This window comes from Monodelphis domestica, chromosome 1 (assembly GCF_027887165.1).
Source record: "Monodelphis domestica isolate mMonDom1 chromosome 1, mMonDom1.pri, whole genome shotgun sequence".
NCBI classification, from domain to species: domain Eukaryota; kingdom Metazoa; phylum Chordata; class Mammalia; order Didelphimorphia; family Didelphidae; genus Monodelphis; species Monodelphis domestica.
This window is the reverse complement of record NC_077227.1, coordinates 99133174-99156066: the sequence shown is the minus strand read 5'-3', so window position 1 is coordinate 99156066 and position 22893 is coordinate 99133174. Positions and strand designations below refer to the sequence as shown.

The window sequence follows — 22893 nt, the reverse complement described above, 5'->3', positions numbered from 1 at the left end:
AGCAACAATATTATCTCTCTTTGCATTCAGCTGGCTAGATTGCCACCAGAGGATATTTCTTTGTCATTAAAATCATTTGCTAGACTATAACATTTTGCTTTCTACTGTTAACTCTAAGGAATGTTGTGGGGTTTTCTAGCCTCTTAAATGAGGTTATATTATATGCTTCCATTTTTGAATCATTTCAATAATCCTTTCAACAAGGTTAAAAATTATTGAAATATTTCCCTATTTACCTCAAAGCTTCTCTCAATAGCACTGTTCCTTTTCTCCCCAGGTATTCATTTACTTGCTTTGGTTTCTATATGGTAGAATATTCTGAGGTATGTTGAATACTACAGATTCACAAACACTGCTATCTTATGACTTCAGAACCACTGAAAACACCCTTCAAAAGATCTGAACCCAATAACAATAAAACACACTGTGTAATTTTTTAATAAAATGCATTCAGAAGACCAATGGTACTCATCTTTATCAGAGCAGTCCCTAAATCCCAATCAATATTTAAATCATTCTTTAAAAAAGAGCCAAACATGACTGAAAGGACTAAACAACAAAAAGAAAAAAATCGATGAAAGTAATGTAGACTTTTAAAATGAAATAGTAAACATAATTGGGGACTGGAAATCCATCATGAGAGAGAGAGAGGGAGAGAGAGAAAGAGAGGGAGAGAGAGAGAGACAGGGAGAGAGAGAGAGAGAATAAATGATTTTATAAATTTGGAAGACAAAAATCCTGAAGTGCAAAAACTTCATTAGAAGAGAAGAAAATTGAAACAATTTGAAAAATATCATACAAATGCTATGCAATTAACAGCAACATCAAAAACCCACTGACCTTGAAAGGAAAATTACCAGTGATGTATATCTCAGAAAAATTTAACAAATAAGAATATCTAATTATTATGCTGCAGAAAATTCTACAAGAAAACAAAAAAGAGAGTGGTGTAATGGCTGAAAGTGGTGATAATGTAAAAAGTGAAAACAGGAGACTGGAACATAATTGACTATGCATCACTTAATACCTAAAAACGTAGATCTTAATCATGTTATCTGATAAAGCAAAAATAAAAATTTATATTCAAGATAAACAGGGAAACCATATTATACTAAGATAAAATGTAGATTAAAACAGTATTTGTACTTATCTTTTATGAACCATATAAGGTTAACACATATAGCTAACTATTATATTATGCTTAAAAGTTTGCAAAACACTTTACTTAAGTAATCTGACTTGATCTTTACAATAACCTTGTGATGTTGATGTCATTTCCATTTTATATGAGGAAATTGAAGTTATGAGAGGTTAAGTAACTTACTCAGAGTCATTTGACTAAAAAGTATTTCAGGCAAGATTTGAACCCAAATTTCCCTGACTTCTATGTCCAATGCTCTATTTTTGTTCTATTATATAATCTGTTCTATGCTAACTTACAGGTTAACTCTTTGAAGCATTTAAAGAATGACCGATACATAGTCTTTAGCAGTTATTCTCAGAATTTGAGAAGCAAATTCTATTGCTCTCCTCTAATAAAATAAAAGTGACTATAATATCTAAAAAGCAGTCTTGGTTCAAATCATAAAAGAACAAAAAGCAAAGTATTTAGAATAAAGCCATAGTAAAACGATTACAGCAATGCACTGAAAAATTATTCACTGTGATGATGTTGGAGTTCTACCAGGGATACAAGAATGGTTTATCATTAAGAAAACAATTAACAAAATGAATCGTATTAAAAAACCAAGACAATTGAAACCAAAACCCAGAATTGATGATGAAGTGCCTGGTACATAATAGGCACTTAGTAAATGTTCATTGATTGCTTTGTCAATTTATTCCATAAAACCCAAAACATATATCCAAAATCCAAAGCTAGCCTCAATTTCAATGGGGAAATAAATGAAGATCTTCTGATTAAAAAAGGAGTAAATCAAGAATGGTTATACAACCTCCCCCCACTCTTCATTATTGACATAATTTTAGAAATACCAGCAAGGGCTTTACTACAAGAAAGAGCTAGACATTGGCTTTACAAAACATTCCAAAATCACTTTCACAGTTTTTTCCCTTACTTAAGATACTTTTCTCTTTTTTTCATATTTCTTTTCCCCAAAACTTTACTCATCATTTTCTTGCCTCATTTTCCCCTGTTCACTACTTTACTTTTCAAACCCTATATTTTGAAGGGAGGCTCAAACCTATACCAAGAGATATTCAAACAGAACCTCCAAGTGCTGTTGGATATCAATATACCAATAATAAGTGCCAGAGGAAATAAAGTCTTCGTGAAGAAAGAATCATTAAAGTCCCAAATATAGTGTCTCACTTTTTAAAATATTCAAAACCAAAGATTGGGTTTATGTTTGTAAATTTATATTAATCTTTCCCACTGACCATATACACACAAATAAATTTTTAACAAATATCTCAGCCCTTTCAAGTGGATCAAGTTATTCTTGACTATATCCTCTACACTCTTTTGTTAATGCCTCACTCTTACTCACAGACATTTAATAACTCCCAATTGTTTCAATTCTTTATATTTTGAAGTCTTTATTGAAGTCTTTATATTTTCATTCAAGATTATTCTCAATCTTGCTTCAAATTCTTTTTAGACCCTCTCTTGATCTTTTCCTTTATATTACTTTTACTCCAACCAATTTATCCCAAAATTTTCTCCCTCTGTACCTTTCCCTAAACTTGTGATGTGCTTCTCATACCTGCCAATTGATATCTCACCTTTCCTTCCTACCCCATTTTAAATGTCACTACCTCTAAGAAGCTTTCTCAGATGTTGCAAGATAGTTGATCTCCATCTTCGTTGTAGTCTCAAGATACTTTGGATTATTCGTTTACACTTATTCCATTCTTAATTGCATACACTCCTGTGTAATTATTATAAGTGTAATTGTATTTATAATTAACCCTCATGAATTTTGAGCTTTTAAAAGAAAGGACTGTGTCTATTTATCTCCGTAATGGCACCTACCAAAGTGCATATAGTAGCTATAATAGCAATTTGATACCTTGCTGAATGACTGAATAAAGGAATTAATGAGCCAACCAAGTGACATATTTATGTTTTCTCCAAAAAGAGAAGAAATTCAGATAAGTATACAATATGAATGCAGAAAGTGATACCTATTTTTGGAAGGATTAGTTTTATTTTACAAAGCAAGACAAGAGCCTTTGTAGCTCTTTTCAGTTACACTTTATGTAACAAAATATAGTATTGATGTTATGAAATTGAAATTGAAAAAGATTGCTTTTGTTATCATCATATTTCAGTAAAAACTAAGTGGAAAGTTATATTGGATTTTTCCATCTAAGGAAAGATTTAAATTGTAAATCTCTTAATGAAAAAATAAAAAACAGAGGTGATTCTCTTTTTCTCTTTGTTATTTGCCCCCCAATTCATTCTTTTTTGTTTTTCATCTGCTGGCTTAAATACTATGAGCATGTTTGGCCTAAGGATAATTTTCCTACTTCTACAGAGACAAAAATGATATTTTGGTTAGTATTTAAGACTTGTGTATTTGTCCTTTATTTTGTTGAATACTTTGCAAGTCAGGGAGTTTGCTTTTAAATATTTTGTGATTCCTTTTCTTTATTTGACTCAGTTGCATTTATTTATTCATTTTATTAAAAATATTGTTCTCTGTTCTTCTTTTTCTCTAGTTGTTTCTTATCCCTCCTACTGGTAGCTGCTGTTGTCTGGAAGATCAAACAAACTTGTTGGGCTTCTCGCCGGAGAGAGGTATCCAAACCATAAATCATATCTATTTTAAATGGTTACATGCATCTTTTACATAGTGAAATTAAAGATGCAAGTGCCTATGTGTTATGATATTAGTATGGTTATTTTAAATTTATGAACTGATTTGCCTATTTTTATGTAGAACAAGGAGCCCTAATCCATTATTGGTTTTGTACTATTCAATAGTCATTGTATTATAATCAAATTGTGTCTTTTCTTAGAGTTGATTAGCTAGAATAAAATGGGTAAAATGGAAAATGGGTAAAATAGGAGCTGCTATCATTGGTTCTAGTGTTTACCTGGAATTTTTTCTTGTGTTCCATGAACATATAAATAACTACACAAAATGCAAACCACAAATAAATACTGGGTCTGATTTAGGTAATCAAATAATAAACCTCAAATATTAAGAAAATAATTTTCTCAATCAATAAGATGTTTTAAAATTTCCTATAATTTAGGCAATACTTCTGTCATACATAATTTCAGAGTAATAAACACAAATTGTGAATTTGTAGAGATGTAATTTGTTATAATTCATTCAGAATATAATTATTTTCTTAGAGAATGGAGTTTTCTCAATTCATCTATCTTAATCCCCTGGTATGTTTTAAGTAAAATATTAATTTATTATAAATCTTCATGTGAAAATTAAAGATTTATATTCCTCAGAAGTCCAAGATAATTTAGCAATATATTAGGGGCAAATAATTACACAACTGCTACAGTTTTCTTAACCAGTAATACAAATATATGTTAAACAATCTTATTGTTTTCATTGTATGAATTAGCTTTTATTCAAAGATTCAAAGGAATGTCAGTCGATTCCTTGCTGGCAAGTATTTGTTATACATTTATTATTTGTTTGCTCATAGTTTTATATTTAGTAAACTGATATTCATTTTGATCATGTATTTTGTGTTTCCATGTGAATAATTTTGTTGAACAATGGTTAATGCTGTGATACAATAATTGCTTCTATTTTTTAAATGTTTGATCACAAGTCCATTTTTAAAAGAAAATCTCTAAATTTAGTGAATGTCTTCAGTTTTCCTTAATTATCATTCTGGGTATGTTTAAAGTTTCTTTAAACACTAGGAGTCTATTACTACTTTATTACCTATCTTTAGATTCTTTTTTCTCAAACCAATTTCCGTCAGGTTTATTTAATTTTTGCTCAGTGGAAAGTCCTAGACTTTTTATTTTCAGATTTTCAAGTGGATTTTACCTGTCATAGTACTATCATGACACTGCTATAAGAAGTTTTTTTAAAAAATCATTTAATCAATATCTTTCAAATTTACAGATGTCCACTATATTTATCAACTAAGTTGAATGATTTGGACTAAAATTCTATTCTCATATATTCTTTTATTTTAGAAATAGTGTTTTTGTGAAAAGCAAAACTAAGTTGAATGATTTGGACTAAAATTCTATTCTCATATATTCTTTTATTTTAGAAATAGTGTTTTTGTGAAAAGCAAAGGAGTCTATTTGGCTAATAAAGAATATATTCCAGGCTTTTCTTCTGACCTAGAATGTTAAATCTTAAAGCCAGTGGAGAGAGAAGCATTTGTTGCCAAAACAAAGAGTAGTAAGTGACCTTTTGGGCACACTATTACATAAATAGAAATTCTCTTTATATCATATTCAGTGAGCAATAATCTAGTATTTTCTTCAGGAACTGTAGTCGAGGGAAACTATAATATCTTATGACAGCAAATTTGACTTAGTTTAATATAAATGTTTGATATTTCTTTGATCCATTCTTTGACCTATTATTTAAGAACATTTTTGGTGACCATTTAAGTCCCTGCACTTTGTCAATATTTTAGTCAATCAACAAACATTTATTATGCACCTATTATAATTTATGCAAAGAGTATATGAAGACCAAAAAGTATTTTATTTCCTAAAAAGGCTTATTTCATAGTGTGGAAAGACAATTGATATGCATATAGGCATATACAAAACATATACATTAATTTTGGAGGAAAAGCACCCACTTGGAAGGGAAAGGAATTGTGAATCACAAAACACCTCTCATATAAAATGCAGAATTTGAATTCAGTCTCAGAAAAAAAAAACCTAATCATTTCACTGGATTGATAAACAAGTAGAACTGCAAGGTAAAGGCATATATTAAAGTAAGATTGAAAACACCACTACCCCATTTTAGCCCTGAAATCTTAACTAGATGAGATTATAAGCTTTAGATTAAGTCTAAAATAGTCTAAAGTTAAAGTAACTTCTTACTATCGTGCAAAATACACTTCTATATTGGACATTGTTGTAAGAGCACATTCATACAAAAACAAAACCCCCAAATAAAACCATAAAAACACTGATGTGAAAGATAGTATGCTTTGATCCACAACCATCCTATTCCAACAGTTCTTTCTCTAGAGGTGAATAGATTGGCCCAGATCATTGCATTGATAAGAGAATCCAACTTTTCACAGTTCATCAAACAATATTGCTATTGCTGTGTACAATTTTCTCCTGCAAATAAGTGATACAGAGATCTATAGTGACACTACTCAAGAATCTTGTTTGAATGGGCCAAGGAAATTTGGCCATACACCAGGAGTCCTCTATAAATTAACAAGCTAGTTAGAACTAGATTCATTCAAAAGGTTAAACAAGTATCGATGGCTTCCTGAATACTTCTTTAGATCTGCTGCCTGAAGTGGTTGGATGCAAAGTCACCATTTTAAAGAGGAAATTCTTGAGCAGCCCGTGAATAGGAAAAAAAAAAAGGAATCCCAGGAAACAGGAGTCATGAGTCATCATGTGTACTCTTGAGCCCATTTCCTCCTGCAATTTAAGAATACTTATGCAGGAAGCTATCACAGATATTTGTGAGATAATTTGCATCAACTATACTCGTTGTACCAACCTAGTAAATACCCCTCTGTAAAAAATACTAAAATAATTCTCAGGGCTAATTCTAGAACCCTGAGGGAAAGAGGTAGCTGAGCTCTGAGTAATTTATTCCTATGGGAAGGCACTGGATCATATTATGTACAAAATTAACATAATGATGCCTACACTTTAAGAAAAAATTTGACAGTTTTGCAAAGGAAGTGATAAGAGATATGATACAGGGACACAAATTAGAAGTGATGATGAGAGTCTGAACTACAATAATGGCTATGTGCATGGAGAGATGAGTATGAGATATGTTGTGAAGATGGAAATGATAAGATTTGGCAACCAATTAGACAAGTGGGATGAGTGAAAGTGAGGAATTGAGGAAGATATTGAGGTATCAAACTGAGGTAGTTAGAAGGATGAAGATACTCTAGTTTTGGTGATGATGATGATATCATAATGGGAACAGTCAAATAGGGATGGGGTAGAACTATTGATTTCTGTATTAATCACCGTAGGTTTGAGATGTCTTGAGGGCACTTATAATATACTCCCACATGTGTATGTGTATATCATTATATCCATATTATGATATGTAAAGAATATATTTAATATTTGTCATTCTGAATTTTTTGTAAATCATTTATTTAATTGTTTATTATGTAACCAATTACTGTAAAAATACTATATGATACTGAAAAATAAATATTTCCTAAAATTTCCATTTAGTAATTTCCAATACTCTATACATTATTTAAAATTTTTTTCCAGATAATTTTTTTCTTGTTTATCTGTGTTACATATAATGCATTCTAGAAGAGGCTAAAGTAATTGACAATTTTTGCTTTTATTATCTCAGTCACCTCTTTTAATTACTTATACATTATACCATTCAAGTTAAGTATATATTATATAAAAATACTTTAACTATATCTCCTTTAAGTATAATTTTTTGTTAATCATACCTATTTTTAATAATTACCTTGCCAAGAATAATTATTGCTTTGAATATTTTTAATTATCTAAAATGTTGTTTCTATGCAGTCCTACATTTTAAACTTGAATTATTTCTTAAATAATGATACATTGTCCTGGAAGAAAGAAAAATGTAGAAAAAAAACCCCTTTTTTCCAGGTCACATATGTATCTGCAATGTTCTAGAATTTCTTTCATAGCAAACATTCATTTAATTAATTCTCATTTATTACTTTTTGCACTTTCATTAAAGTTAGCTGTATTGATTATTTTTCTGAAGATCTAGAGAATGTTTAAAATGTCAAAAAACAGCATTTGGACTATAGACACTTTAAATGCAACCAATATGTTCTTGCTATTAGGCATGTTAACACCTTCTATTAATTAGATAAGCTTGTGGATGTAAAAAAAAAACTTGAGCGTAATTTTAATAACAGGGATCTTTTATTAATGTGATCACTTTTGAGTAGTTCTCCTGAGAATTCAAAGGCTTTTAAAAGCACACAAATGAAACTTCATAAACTTCTTTTTAATAATATTACCCATTCATATAATAGCTCCAAGCTCATTTCTATACTAACCTTATTAAAGATATGAAAGTTTTCTTTTATTCTATGTTAATGAATGGAAACAATAAGTGAATCTTGGTCAGAGAATTACATTAATCCCTGAAATATTGGTTCATTCATTCTTACTGCAAATCCTTTATAATTTCCTTAAATATGCCAATTTTTTCAATCGTGCATGGCTTTTAAATTATTTTCATCAAGAGTAAACAATTTTAAAAATCATTTGAATGGTTTAAATATGTGATGATATTCATTTTTAATTGAAATATGAGGATGTCAAATTTACTTGTGGAACATAAAGATACAAATTGTGTCATTTCTTCCTGCATTATGTCTATTTAAGTGATAGGACCCACTAATTGAAATGATATCATCAGTTAAAATATCATGTTTATTTTAATAGCCCTAGGAAAAGTTAACCTTTCCAATGGGAAAAAATCACCCCACATATTCTTATTAAATTTAAATCTATTAATTAATGAATTAAAATAAGTAATTAAATTTAATTTATTAAAATATAATAATAATATGTAACAGATTGATAGACATCCTACAATAAAATGAGTTTTTATGTTCAATCTACATTATCTGTATATAATATATAAATAACTTCCTCCCTCTTTTTTTCTACCTTCACTTCCTTCTTTTATGCTTTTCCTTATCTACTTTTAAAAATATTATGAATACTTATTATATGATCATATTATTTATATTTTCCTTTTATGGTTTATTTTGATGGTACATTTAAATATAAATGAACACTGAGATCAATGAAATGACATATTGATTTCTTCATTTTCTATGATATTATAGTCATACTATAAAACCTTTTTTTTTTTGGAAGAATTTGTGTGTGTGTGTGTTGATCCTTAAAGACCTAGATTTCATATAACATAGAAAAACATTTTCAAAATGAATGCTCTATAAAATAAGTATGTAAAGGCTGCAAAAAACATCATTCATCAACTATTTTGGAAATTTTTGCTTTAGGGACTAATACATAGTAATATCTATATATAAGCATAGTGTTTGTGAGAGGATCACAAAATATTAACATTCAAATGTGCCTTAGATTCAATGACTTAGAAGTTATCTTGAGGAAACATGGGTACAAGAAGTGCTTACAGATTATACTAGTTGATTCATTTAAATTAAACAGATTGATAGTAGCATGTCAGCACTGGATTTTTCATCCAGAGGACCTAGATAGAAATGTCACTTTTTTTTAAATTACTCATCTTTCCGGTCTACATTTTTCTTATCTATAAAATGGGAATGTTAAGCTAAATATTCAAAAAGTATTTCTTGACTCTAAATCTATGGGCTTTTGAAATATTTGTTGAGGGCTTTTCATGGAGGAACAAAAAGAGAAGTAATATATAGCCCTGGTGATCTTGGTTCTTAATATCTAATGTTTCGATAATTTAATTTCCCACAGAAACTGTATAGCATTTATCATTATGTAGTAGAATTCTCCATGATACCTACATCATAGTCATGAATTAAAATAGGAAATGTGCCACTTTGGATTCCCAATTTACACCAAGACTGGATTGGGGAAAATTTAAGATAATTTACTTAGAAACTATATACAAATCATTTTATTTTAGATTCATTTTCATAAGAGTGTCATAATAATAGAATGGAAAAGTATTGAAAATATATAATTTAACCCATATTTAAAATGTTTAAAATATATTATGTTAGTAGAAACTATTAAAACTATATATCTAAAACCATATTTTTTTCTGTGAAAAAGTACATGGTGACTTTTTCATGTGAAACTTTTGATCTTATCCAAGTTTATTTATTTTCAAAGTCAAATGTATGATGTATTGTATACAATGCTGGTTAACATAATAATTATTTTATGTATAGCTCACCTGTATGGCATAATCAGACCTAGAAATACAAATTGATTTAATTTGTAAAGTCTGCTTTTCCCTGTCCTCCTCACCAAAGAACCAAGGGACAATACTAATTGTAAGATTGTCTTGGAAAACCTCTATTCTGTGAGCTACAGGACGGTTTAAGAACTTCCTGTTTATAATTTCTTCTCTGTCTCTGATTGAAATAGGCAAAATATCATGGAAAACTCAGAATAAATTTTCAAAATTATTCAATTTGGAGGAATTCGATTATAACCTTTCAAATTTTAAAATAAAACATTTTTGTTACACATTGGATCATGTCTTTTAGACATTCAAGTAATCTTATATTTTATCCAAACTCCTTTTTTTTGTGAATGGGAATGCTGAGGTCTAGGGTCAATTTAAATGCCCATGGTCACAAATCTAGCTAAAAACAGAGCCTGAACAGAAATACATTTATTTTTATCTTGACTCCATTGTTCTTTCCATTACCACTGACTGAATGACCCTATTTTGTTTTAAATATGTAACAAATATGCTCTGGTCCTACTCTCTTGGTGACTGGTCTTCTACATCTTTCTTCAGGTTTCTAATGCCTCTTTTTTATTCCCTTTTGATTTGAGCTTCCACTAACTCTGTTTCTCCCTATTTTAAGGGACCAATAATTATCATCTTAATTCCATTTAGCTACATTATAGCAAGTAGAATTTGCTATGGAATATTTATTTGAAAGCTTTAAAAAAGAACAAATACACCAATCATTGTGACTATAATTTCTCCTAAATTTCCTCAAGGCCTATCAAGAATTAGACTTACTACTTAGGTCATTTCTTAAAAAGCATCTTCCCTACTAGATTCTTATCAAAAAGCAGTCAGTGGTCCAGCCATAGCACTGCTGGGCTTGTACCCCAAAGAGATAATAAGGAAAAAGACTTGTACAAGAATATTCATAGCTGCATTCTTTGTGGTGGCCAAAAATTGGAAAATGAGGGGATGCCCTTCAATTGGGGAATGGCTGAACAAATTGTGGTATATGTTGGTGATGGAATACTATTGTGCTAAAAGGAGTAATAAAGTGGAGGAATTCCATGGAGACTGGAACAACCTCCAGGAAGTGAAAACCAGGAAAACATTGTACACAGAGACTGATACACTGTTGTACAACCGAATGTAATAGACTTCTCCATTAGTGTCAATGCAATGTCCCTGAACAATCTGCAGGGATCTAAAAAACACTATCCACAAGCAGAAGATAAACTGTGGGAGTAAAAACACCAATGAAAAGCAACTGCTTGACTACAGGGGTGGAGGGGATATGACTGAGGAGAGACTCTGAATGAACACTCTAATGCAAATACCAACAACATGGAAATGGGTTTGAATCAAGAACACATGTGATACCCAGTGGAATCGTGTGTGGGCTATGGGAGAGGTGGTGGGAGGGTGGGGAGAGAAGAAAAGAAAATTATCTTTGTTTCCAATGAATAATGTTTGGAAATGACCAAATAAAAATTAAAAAAAAAAAGCAGTCAGATTCCTGATTTTGCCCAAGTGCTACTTTACTGCCAACTTCTGCTGGGGAAGAGTATAGAAAGTCATTCCACTTGATAGCTCCATGTTTTTATAGATCTCAATGCCAGCCTGACTCTGATATTCAACCTGGATTTTGTAGAGAATTATTTGTTAATTAAGTAAGAATTTATTAGGAAATAGAGTTAAGTAATCTATTTATCTGTCTGTTTATCTATCTAGCTATCTAGCTATCCGTGAGAGAAAAGGTGTGGCCTCTGGTGTGCTAACCCAGGTTTTTAGTCCAGAATAAAAGCCTATTGCATATTATTCTGGGCAACTGGAACCAATAGCACCAGGGTGCCACCATGTCTGAGTGGCAGCAATAGCTCTGTTAGGACAAAGGTTGTAGAATTAGTTCTAGGGAATCCACTCACCATCATGTGTCCACACAAGATTGAAGCTCTTTCACTAAGGCATGTGACTCAAGCCTTTGCAGACTAGAGGCTGGCTAGAGATGAACTAATGCTTTTAGGGAGTGAGAACATAACCCTGAAACGATGTGGAAACTTAAACTCTGCCACATTGTTACCAGATCTACCAACTTCTGGGGAATAGCTTCATGAGTATGCTAAAGTGGTCCAAATACCCGAGAAACCAAAAGACAATCTCTCTCACACACCCTTGGAGAATCCAGATTTTATTCTATTCACAAGTGGATCCTTCTTTATGAGAGATGGGGTATAGTACACAAGATCAGCAGTAATAACAGAGTTTGAGACAGTGTGGGTAGCAGCTTTGCCCAGGCTTCAGAGCTCATTGCAGTAAAGCAAACTTGTATCATAGCCAAAGACAAGAGTGCGGCAATTTATACCAATTCTAAATATGCATTTGGGATCTGTTACAAAGTTGGGAGTCTATGGTTGCAAAGAGCCTTCTTAATATCCTCTGGAAATACAGCTGCCAATGCACAAATTATAAGTGAACTACAAACAGCTTTACAACTACCAAAGCAGATAGAGATTGTGCTCTACAGAGTGCATACCAAAAACACAGATTCTGTTGTATGGGGAAACGACAGAGAGTATATGACTGCTAAATTTGCAGCAACTAGCATACCTGAACTATGCTTAAATTTAGCCCTGATAACTCCACAAGATCTGGCTACAGCATACAATGAGAGAGAGGTGCTAAAATGGAAACAGAATTTCAAGGCAAAGAACAAAAATGGCATCTGGGTGTCTTCATATGGAAAACTGATACTGCCAAGAAGCTTTGATAGCCAGATCTCTCAAAGAATACATAAATGGGGTAATTTTGGAACAGAGGGAATGGTTGACACCATAAAGAAGGCTTGGAGAGCCCTGAGATAATGCCAGTAGCATCTAGGATTTGCTCTTGCCAGACTTGTCAGAAATTTAACCAAAGCATATTTAAGCAAAAAACTTTTGGAAATAGGCCTTTAAGTTACTCTCCCTTTGAGCCTATACAGATTGATTATATAACAATGCCAAAGGCTGGGAACTATAGGTACTCTCTGTTAATTGTGGATCAGCTGATGAGATGACCTAAAGCATTTCTTACTAATAAGAACTCAGCTAATTTTGTTAAGGTGTTATTGAAAGATACAATGCCAAGGTTTGGAGTTCCATCTAAGATTGGTTCAGATCATGGACCATACTTTACAGATTCAATTTTGCAACAGATTTATGTGAATTTAGGCATAATACTTATATTCCATGTCCTGTACCATCCCCAAAGTTCTGGTCAGGTAGAATGAATGAACTGAGAAGTTAAAACTATGTTTGGGAAACTCTGTGCTGAGTTTGAAATGGCCAGAGATTTTACCACTTGCGTTGTATTACATCAGAACCCGGCTCAGAAGTGATATGCATGTTTCCCCATACGAAATGCTTTTGGGCCATGCCCCACAACAAACAAAGGATTTTACCCCTGTCTATGCCTCCTTACTGGGTGGAGGTTTAAGTATTAGAGAATACCTCAAACTACTGCAGAACAGAATTATAGAATTATAAGAACTGGGAATCTTAGTTCAGTCTGTACCAAATAGATTTTACATTGCATGATTTACATCCAGGTGACATTGTGTATAATACAATTTTACTAGTCCTTTTTTCCTCCTCTTACCAACTCTACCTGCAGACTTTTTCAACTGATGTCATCCTCTTCTCCTGATGAAATTTTCTTTACATTTTTTAATATTCACAATGTCACCTGGATGATTTGCATGAAAGACAGGTTGGCATTTTAGGATAATTACGGTAATGGGTAAATATGACCACTTTAGGAGATTGGCATAGTTATCATTATAACACACATATCATATCACAAAGAAATGTTATAAGTTCTAGGTAGCCACATATTATGTAGGGACATACTAGATATAATAGATAACCTATTTAACTCATGAGGATTTTACATCCTTTCTACAGATCCATTTTACTTACAACGGGGGGGGGGATCTTTAGAGAGATTTCTCTGTTTCAGTATGTTTGTATATATATGTGTGTGTGTATATTTGTATATATGGACTTTTGTATATTCTTCAATAAGAGTGACTTCTTTCCTGTAAATATATTTATGTATATATGTATATACAAAGTATGTATATACATATTAAATTTTGTATATTTGTGTACATAGGTTGTATACATAATTTTGTTTGCATGCTGTTGTGTTGAGTTTAGTTTGCATTAGTTTTAGAGTAGGTTTTCTTGTCTGTAAATAGAATAGAATAGGGAAAGTTAGCAGTTTTTGTAGAGGTAAGATGTTTTGAAGTTTTGTTTTGTTTTTTATCCCTAGGTAAAAATTGGTTTCTATTAGAAAAGTTAAAGTTCAAATTGTTGATATTTTCATAGTATTGGTAAGGTAAATTTTGGAGTTTTTTCTTTAGATAGAATTTTCTGTTCTCTACTAGTACAGGGGGAAATTATGTTTTATTTGTTCTTTGGTTATTGCATTGTTTTGGATTTTGCATTTGGACTTTGTAACTTTAATTTGATTTGAATTTTGCAAAGATTTTTCCTTTCTCTTTTCTTTTCTTTTTTTTCTATCCCAGAATAGGTAAATTCAGTTTAGGTGTAGAAATAGTTTAGGATAACTTTACAATAGGATACTTGGTTGCATTGGATTCATTTGAGAAAATACAATGTGTTTTTCAATAAATCCCAGGTGGGATTGTAGAGAATTATTTGTTAATTAAGAGTTCATTAGGAAATAGAGTTAAGTAGTAATGATAAGATATATAATAGAGAGATTTATAATTTGGGTTTCTTTAAATCTGAATGGAATCTCAGAGATGGATTATGGTTAAAAGAGAATTTTTCCAGGGTGCTTTGAGAGTCAGTTAATCCAAAGGACTTCACTCTTTGAGCTAACCTTGTTCTGAAAGGAGGTCCTAAGAGCTGCTCATTAAGACTGGAAAATCTCAATTTCTTTCACATCTAAAATTCATCTATTGGGCCAGCCAAGTGAAGGATATTTTTTGGTGCAATACCAGTGCAAGCCCCAGTAGGATTGCTGTGCGAGTGAAGAAAGGCTGTGGAGATTCCAAGCTGTATTTTTCATCTAGACAGGAAGGAAAAGAAACCTAATTTATTCCTCTTGTTTATAAGTTTATAATTTAGGATAGGATAATTGGATAAGTATTTTGGGGTTTTAGTTAATTTAGGAAGAGAGGATAGCCTTAACTCTGTTTGAAGGAGAAGTTGATCCTTGTGGATTGGATTTGGTTGGGTGGTTAAAGTAAGATTTATTAGCTTGGGTGCCTATATATTCTAAAAATTTTTTCTTTCTACCTGTTTCCTTTTACTATTCCTTCCTTTAGTATTTTTTATATACTAGCTTGACACCAGAATTCATTGTACTGCTCTGAGAAGCCATATTTCTTAACAGTCAAACCATCAGCCTGTCCACAGAGGACACAATTATTGGTAATACCATACTATACCAATAATGTTAGAATAATAGAATAAGGGTTAGAAAAACCCTTATAACAATTTATAGACGGCTAGATTCCTCTGAATCATGCTCATGGTCTGTCAAATTCCTAAGATCAGAAAATCAACTCCCATATGTAGGATAGAAAAAACAAATTAAGAATCCAAGGAAATCCCATTTTGCAGAGATTTTAAGACCAAAAGTGAAGAAGATGGTTCATCTCTCAGAGGTTAATACAGCAAAAATGGCCAGATGGTGCTGTCTCCATCTTTTTTAAAAAGGGATTAGCTGATTATGTACTTTATTTTCATCATGATTTTTTTTAGTGATAAATGTTTTCTTTCACAATATGATAAAAATGGAAATATGTATTGCATGAAAGCACATGTATAATTTATTTCAAATTGCTTACCATCTCAGGGACAGGGAAGGAGATGATGGGAGAAAGATAATTTGGAACTCAAAATGTGAGAAAACAAATGTTAAAAATTGTTTCTACATGTAATTAGGAAAAATAAAATATTATTAGAAAAAAGGAATTGGCTGTTCTAGCTGAATAATTACTGGGAAAAGGTGCTCTTAATTGCCCAGTCATATTATGAATCAATCAAAATCAACTATAACATGTCCATAGAAACACACACAAACACCCCTCATATATCACTGCAATTCACCCAGAAGTAATTCCTCCACACGAGTTGATATAAATTATAGACTAGACATAGTATGTGCTTATGATATCTCCTTTATGCCTAAGGTCATATATCTATTCGGTATAAGATATTGATCTATACCTTATTTCTGCCAGACTGCTTTACAGTTTTTCAATTTTTTTTTTATCATATAGTGAATTCTTATCCCAAAAGCTTGTATCTTGACTTTTGTAAAACAAAGTTACTGTAATCTTTTACTGCTATTTGTTATATGTATGTGTGTTCTGTTTCACTAATATACCTTTCTATTTCTTAGCCAGTAGCAGGTAGTTCTGATAATTACTACTTCATACTACAGTTAAAAATATGATATTATTAGACTTCCTTCCTTTATAATTTTAAGTCACTTTCATATTCTTGATCTTTTATTCTTTCAAAAGAATTTTGTAATTATTTTTTCTAGCACAATAAAATTTAATTTAATTTTTTATTTTAATTGGGATGACATAGATTAGTTATCTATATATTAGTTTAGGTAGGATTATCTTTTTAATTATATCAGCCCTGCCACCCATGAACAATTCATATTTCTCCTATTGCTTAAATGACTTTATTTGTATAAAATATCTTGTGATTATATTTAGGTAATAACTAAGTGTATTTTAGCATTTAAATTCCTTTTCCCCCTCCTTTTTTTTTACATTTATAGTTATTTTAAATGGATTCTCTCAAGCTATCTCTTCTTGTAGGACTTTGTTGGTGATAGAAATACTGATGATTTATGATGTTAAATGTTTATTTACTATATCCAAAGCATTTTCTTTTCAATGGTCTTATAAGACATCGGCTGAATATAACATAATACCCATTTTTTCAAATGAGGATACTTATATTTATAATGATTAAGTGATTATCTCATAATCACATAGATCCCAAGTGTTACAACTGTGACTGGAACCGAAAACTTCTGAACCTAAATTCAGTGTTCATTATACTCTTCACCCCAAAAGATTGCCTAATTGATTAATTAGTGATTAGCTTGACATGGAATTTCAGAATTTTTGGGGTTCAGTATTACTGTAAAACCAATTTTTTGCTATAATAATAGTAATATTATTACTAATATTTTTAGAAAGGTTTATAAGAAGGAGTGAAAAGAATGTGTAAATTTTTGCACAGATTTAGATTATACCCGTTTTCTGTCAAATAAGTGAGAAAATGTAAAATATATTTTAATTTGTTTTAAGTACTTACTTTAAGTAGTCATTTATTACTTTTCTTTAATTTACATTTTGAGTCCCTGTTGTGCTAACTAAACAAAATGGCAATCAATGTTCTTTCTGCCCTCAAGGTTTTCACAGTTTGATTAATCAAATATAATCTTATCCATCTAATGTATGTACAAAAGGAAAAAAGAAATTGTAAGAAATACTTAAATTTGGATTAATAGTAAATTACACCCTTTGTAGTGCTGTCATAATTTGATTCATTCTAGTTGCCTAATATTTAAAGAGATGGGTCTATCTTAATTTGCCAAATTTGCATTCACTGCAAACCCAAATAACTATTTTAGATTAATTTTATTTACAGCAAGGTTTTCCTTATGTAGCCTTGACACCATAAAAAAGCACAATCTTTAGCAAATGATAGACTAGAGAGATAGCCTTCAACTCAGGGTTTAAAATACACCAGAGAAGGCATACAAATGCCCTATTAAGAGGACTGCTATTATCAAATGGTACCATTAAATATCAAAAGCATAAGCTGAGAATGTAGATTCATGCAAGAATTGTATTTGCCTCTCCACTCCCACTCATCCATTCCTGAAAAATTCTTAATAATGGAGGTCTGTACTTCAGAATGCTGTTACTTATTCCTAAATCTAAAAATTAGTTTGATTAATATTATATATTGCTAATACTATGTAGATCAGAAAAGATGGCTAAATATTATAATTTATTAAGATGTTAAAATGTATACACATGTGACTTTTATAAAAAGAAACTAATATTACTCAACTATTATTAAAAATTTATAATATACTAAGTTAAATGCTAATATAGTAAAGTAGAATATTTATACTATAGTTTCCCATATTTATATTGCATTTGAAGTATCATTATTCTTATAAATCTCCTATTCTGGATAGAATTTGGTAGGCTTTATATCTGATATCTGATTTTTACCTGTCCTAGACTAAATCAAAGAGAGGGTCTGGGGGAACAGAGAGAGAGAGAGAGACAGACAGACAGACAGACAGATAGACAGAGACAGACAGAGAGAGACAGAGAGAGAGAGAGACTGAGAAAGAGAGACAGAGACAGAGAGACAAAGAAAGAGACATAGAGACAGAGAATGACAGAGAGAGGGTGGGGCAGAGACAGAGAGATTTATCAGGCACTCACTCTATGCCAAGCAATGTCCTAAACACTACAGATATAAAGACAAACCCAGACTACCTCTACTCTAAAAGAGCTTATGTTCTTTTAGGAAGGAAAGCACATATCAGGATATTAGAATGCAGTGAGGCTCACATGTTAAAGAGATGGTCTGGAATATATGTGTAGTTAGAATTTTCTCCCTAGGACTCTTTTATCCAATTTCCCATTTTCTTTCTCACATTACATACTAACGTAGGGAAGATATAAGTTTTGTGTGACCGCACCTCTCACTCTCTTCTTCCCAGAATGTGTAGACTGAGGGGAGAACTTGGCAGGAAAGTTTACTCACATGGTCATACTTAATTATACCTCTCTTTTTTTTAGTTCTTCTACTTCAAGTGATTACTAATAAATATTATAAAATATAATACTTGGAGTTAATGATATTAATTTAAATCTTACATATGAATTCTGGTTATTGCATTCAAATTTCCTATCAAATTCTGTCCTCTTAATACCTAGTTACTACCATAGTTCTTGAGTTACATAGAATGTCCAAAGATAATTGAAATCATCTCAGTGATTTATTCAAATCAAACTGAGTTTTACAGGTAAAACAGAATAGTTTTGTTTGAGACTTTGTTTTACTTTTTAACTAGTCATTTTATTTTATCAGTTTTGTGTACATAGAGCATTAATTGGAATAGTTCAACAAAGCAAGTTAATTACATTTTATCCCTTTGAAGTCTTACATAAAATTTTCTCTTTGACAATCTCTTATGTAGGTCAACATAACAAAAAGCCTAAAGAATAATAGAAGGGAATGATTCTTTTAAAAATATTAATCTCATTAATAATCAGGGACTAGTTATGGCTCTGGCATCTAAAAATTTACTACATGAAATAAAAATAAATCATTCTTTGGCCTGCACTGTCATGATAAAAGAGTGATTTTTCAGAATAATTGAGTGTAGTCACTATTGATGCATAGATGTATGAGATGAAGAGTACAAATGTTGTAATAATTAATTTGGTTCTATAAAAGTAGACATGTTGAAGCTGAGTGAGTTTGCTCATAACAAAGCAGCTATATGGACCAGTGATTTGTGCTATGTATCTGGAGATAGGAAGACAGACCTGAATTCAGATTTGACCCCTGTTACCTACTGAATGTGTGACCCTGGGAAAATCACTTTACCTCTGCTTGCCTCCATTTTCCTCATCCTTAAAATAGAATCCTTACCTTTCAGTTTTGTTGGGATCAAATAAGATTACATCTACTAAGCTCTGTAGAAATAACTTACTATGTAAATACTAGTTGTGATTATTTTTAATATCATTATATAGTAATTTTATCTTTTGTAAATTGTTCACTAAATATGCATAGTGGTTCTCTATAGGAAACATGGAAACTTATTTTGGGGAATTAGTTAATAGTTTTCACATATCAACTTTTGGGAGAATGAAGGAGTAAACCAGAGCAGCTATGATTTACCACAATAATCCTCTCCAACCAAGATTAAAATATTGCTAGAAAATAAATACAGGAGTTAGAGAACCAACTATAAAGAAAAGAAAAACCCAAAAGGTAGGCAGAGAACATTTGCAGCACTGAGGTGAGATGAGAGCAGAGCCAGCAAAGGACTGTAGCAATGAGGGAAGAATAAGCCACATTCTCCCCCCTTCCCCCACTGCATAGCTGCACAGGTTTGGAACCAAAGGCCAAATGAACATTCAGATCGTAAGATCATGCCTGGACAAATAGTGGGACAAACTAAACCACACCCCTTGAAATTTCAAATGTTTGGAGAAGTCCTGAATCCCAACCCAGAACACTGTGGGCTGACGTGGGCTTATCCTTGTGGGCCCAGAGCAAAACCAAGAATTCCAGTCTGGGCTTAGGATGAGGACATAGTTCACAGCACCCCACTCCCAATCGTTTTGCCCAAAATGAGGGTGGATCTCCAGAATACGGCAATAAAAGGTGTGCTTGATTGGATCAAGTACACAGTGAGACCAAAAAGTTGAACCTAAGCCTGGGGCTAGAATTTTGTCAGCCACTGACCTAATGAAGTTCAGAGTGAGAGCAAAAGCTTATGCTCAAGCCTGAGACAAGTTCTTTAGACATCAGCATCTCAAGGATCAATTAAATTGGCAGAGGGAGGAGGTTCTCAGAGCTCTCAATCCTCAGACCATCATATCAGCCTCCAAGAACTAAAACTGGTAAAACCTCAGAAAATAAACAAAGGATAGTGTCAAGGAAGTAATAAAGTTTAAGAAAGTACCCCAACTTCCCAGAAAACAGAACCAACAATAATTAGATAGGAAAAATGGGCAAATGACAAAAATCACCTAACTCTAAAGAATTTTTACAAAGAGCAAGGTACTGACAGAGAAGGGAACAGTGAAAGCAAAAGAAACACACACAAAGTCAAAAGGAAAAATATGGATTGAACACAGATTCTGGAAGAATTCAAAAAAAGATTTCAAAAACCAATTAGGTGAGGCAGAGGAAAAGTGGGAAAGAGAAATGAAAGTGATGCAAAAAGAGAGGAAAGTGATGCAAAGAGAAACGAAAATGATGCAAGTAGAAATAAAAGTGATGCAAGAAGAAAGGAGCCAATTGAAAAAGAAGAACTGAAAGCCGAGAGAGGAAAATCTGGCCATAAAAATTAGAATCAACCATCTAGAAATTAATCATTTTATTAGAAATCAAGAAACAATTAAGCAGAATCAAAGGATTGGAAAAAAAAAACAAGAAATCATAAAATATCTCATTGAAAAAAAACAACTGACCTAGAAAATAGAACTAGGAGAGACAATCTGAGAATTATTGGATTACTTTAAAGCCATGATAAAGAAAAACTTTGGATATCATATTATAAGAATTTATCAAAAATAACTGCCCAGAGATCCTCAAGCAAGAAAACAAAATTGAAATCAAAAGAATTCACAGATCACCTCCAGAAAGAAATCCTCAAATTATAACTTCCAGCAATATAATAGCTAAATTCAAGACTCACTAAGCCAATGAGAAAATACTTCAAGTAGCCAGAAAGAAACCATGCAAATAACATGGAGTTACAATCAGGATCATACAGGACTGAGCAGTTCCTAAATTAAAGGATTGAAAGACATGGAATATGATATTCAGGAAGGCAAAAAATTGGGTTTACAATCCAGAGTCATCTCTCTAGCAAAACTGAGTATATTCTTTCAGAGGGAAAATGGTCATTCAATAAGATAGAAGATTTCCAAACATTCCTGAGAAATAATCCAGACCTAAACAATAAAATTTTAAGGCCAACAGCGGTTGAGGGGACATGACAGAGGAGAGACTCTAAATGAACACTCTAATGCAAATATTATCAACATAGCAATGGGTTCAAATCAAGAAAACATGCAATTCCAAGTGGATTTATGCATTGGCTATGGGGGGTGAGGGGGGAGGAAAAGAAAATGATCTATATCTTTAATGAATAATGCTTGGAAATGATCAAATAAAATATAATTAAAAAAATTTTAAGGCCAAATATGAAACACAAAAGAAGCCCAAAAAGGTAAAGGAGAAAGAAAAAAAATTAAGGGACTCAGTAAAGTCAAAATGTTTATATGTCTACATGTAAAGAGGATTTCTGTAACTCTCAAAAATTACTCTTTGGAGTAGAGAAGATAGAAGAAATTTACTTAGAAAGAGGATGGAGAAGTAAGGTGATTATGATGATATGATGTATATGCAACTGTGATAATATGGAACAATATGTATGTATCATGTGATAACTATGCATATGAATGATAAGTAAAAAAAAATAAATCAAGACCTGAAAGAAAGGGTTGCACTGAGATTAAAGGGAAGGGAGAGGTAGAATGGGATAAATTATATAACATAAAGAGGAATGAACAATCATTATAGAGAGGGAAAGATTGCAGTGGTAATGGACAATGCTTAAACTTTATTCTCATTTTAAAAGGCCCAGAGAGGCTAAAACAAGCATACTCAGTGAGATATAGAATTCTATCTTACCACACAGAGAGTAGGGGGGAATAAGACAAGGGATTATAGAGATAATTGGAGGCAGGGGGAAGAGGAGTAAATGACACAAAAAAAACACTGGTGAGGAGGAACAGAGAGAAAGGGAATAGAGTAGGATTTAAGAGGGATAATGTTATGGAGAACAATACACAGTTAGTAAGCATAATGCTAAATGTAAATGGTATGCACTCACCCATTAATCTGAAGCAAATAGCAGAGTGGATTAAAAACCAAACTCCTACTATATGCAGTTTACAAGAAAGATATTTGAGGTAGGGCAACACACAGAGATTCAAGGTAAAAAG

At 31.9% G+C, this 22893-nt stretch overlaps 1 protein-coding gene across 3 annotated transcripts in view; it reads left to right on the top strand.

Moving 5' to 3' along the window:
• Positions 1–22893, top strand: part of ATRNL1 (attractin like 1) — a 1148868-nt gene that overhangs the window by 631874 nt on the left and 494101 nt on the right. For all 3 annotated transcript variants that reach the window (XM_001377496.5, XM_007478946.3, XM_056803697.1), the window contains exon 26: positions 3685–3763. In XM_001377496.5, the coding sequence (XP_001377533.4) occupies positions 3685–3763 (79 nt within the window). The remainder of the gene's footprint in view (positions 1–3684; positions 3764–22893) is intronic.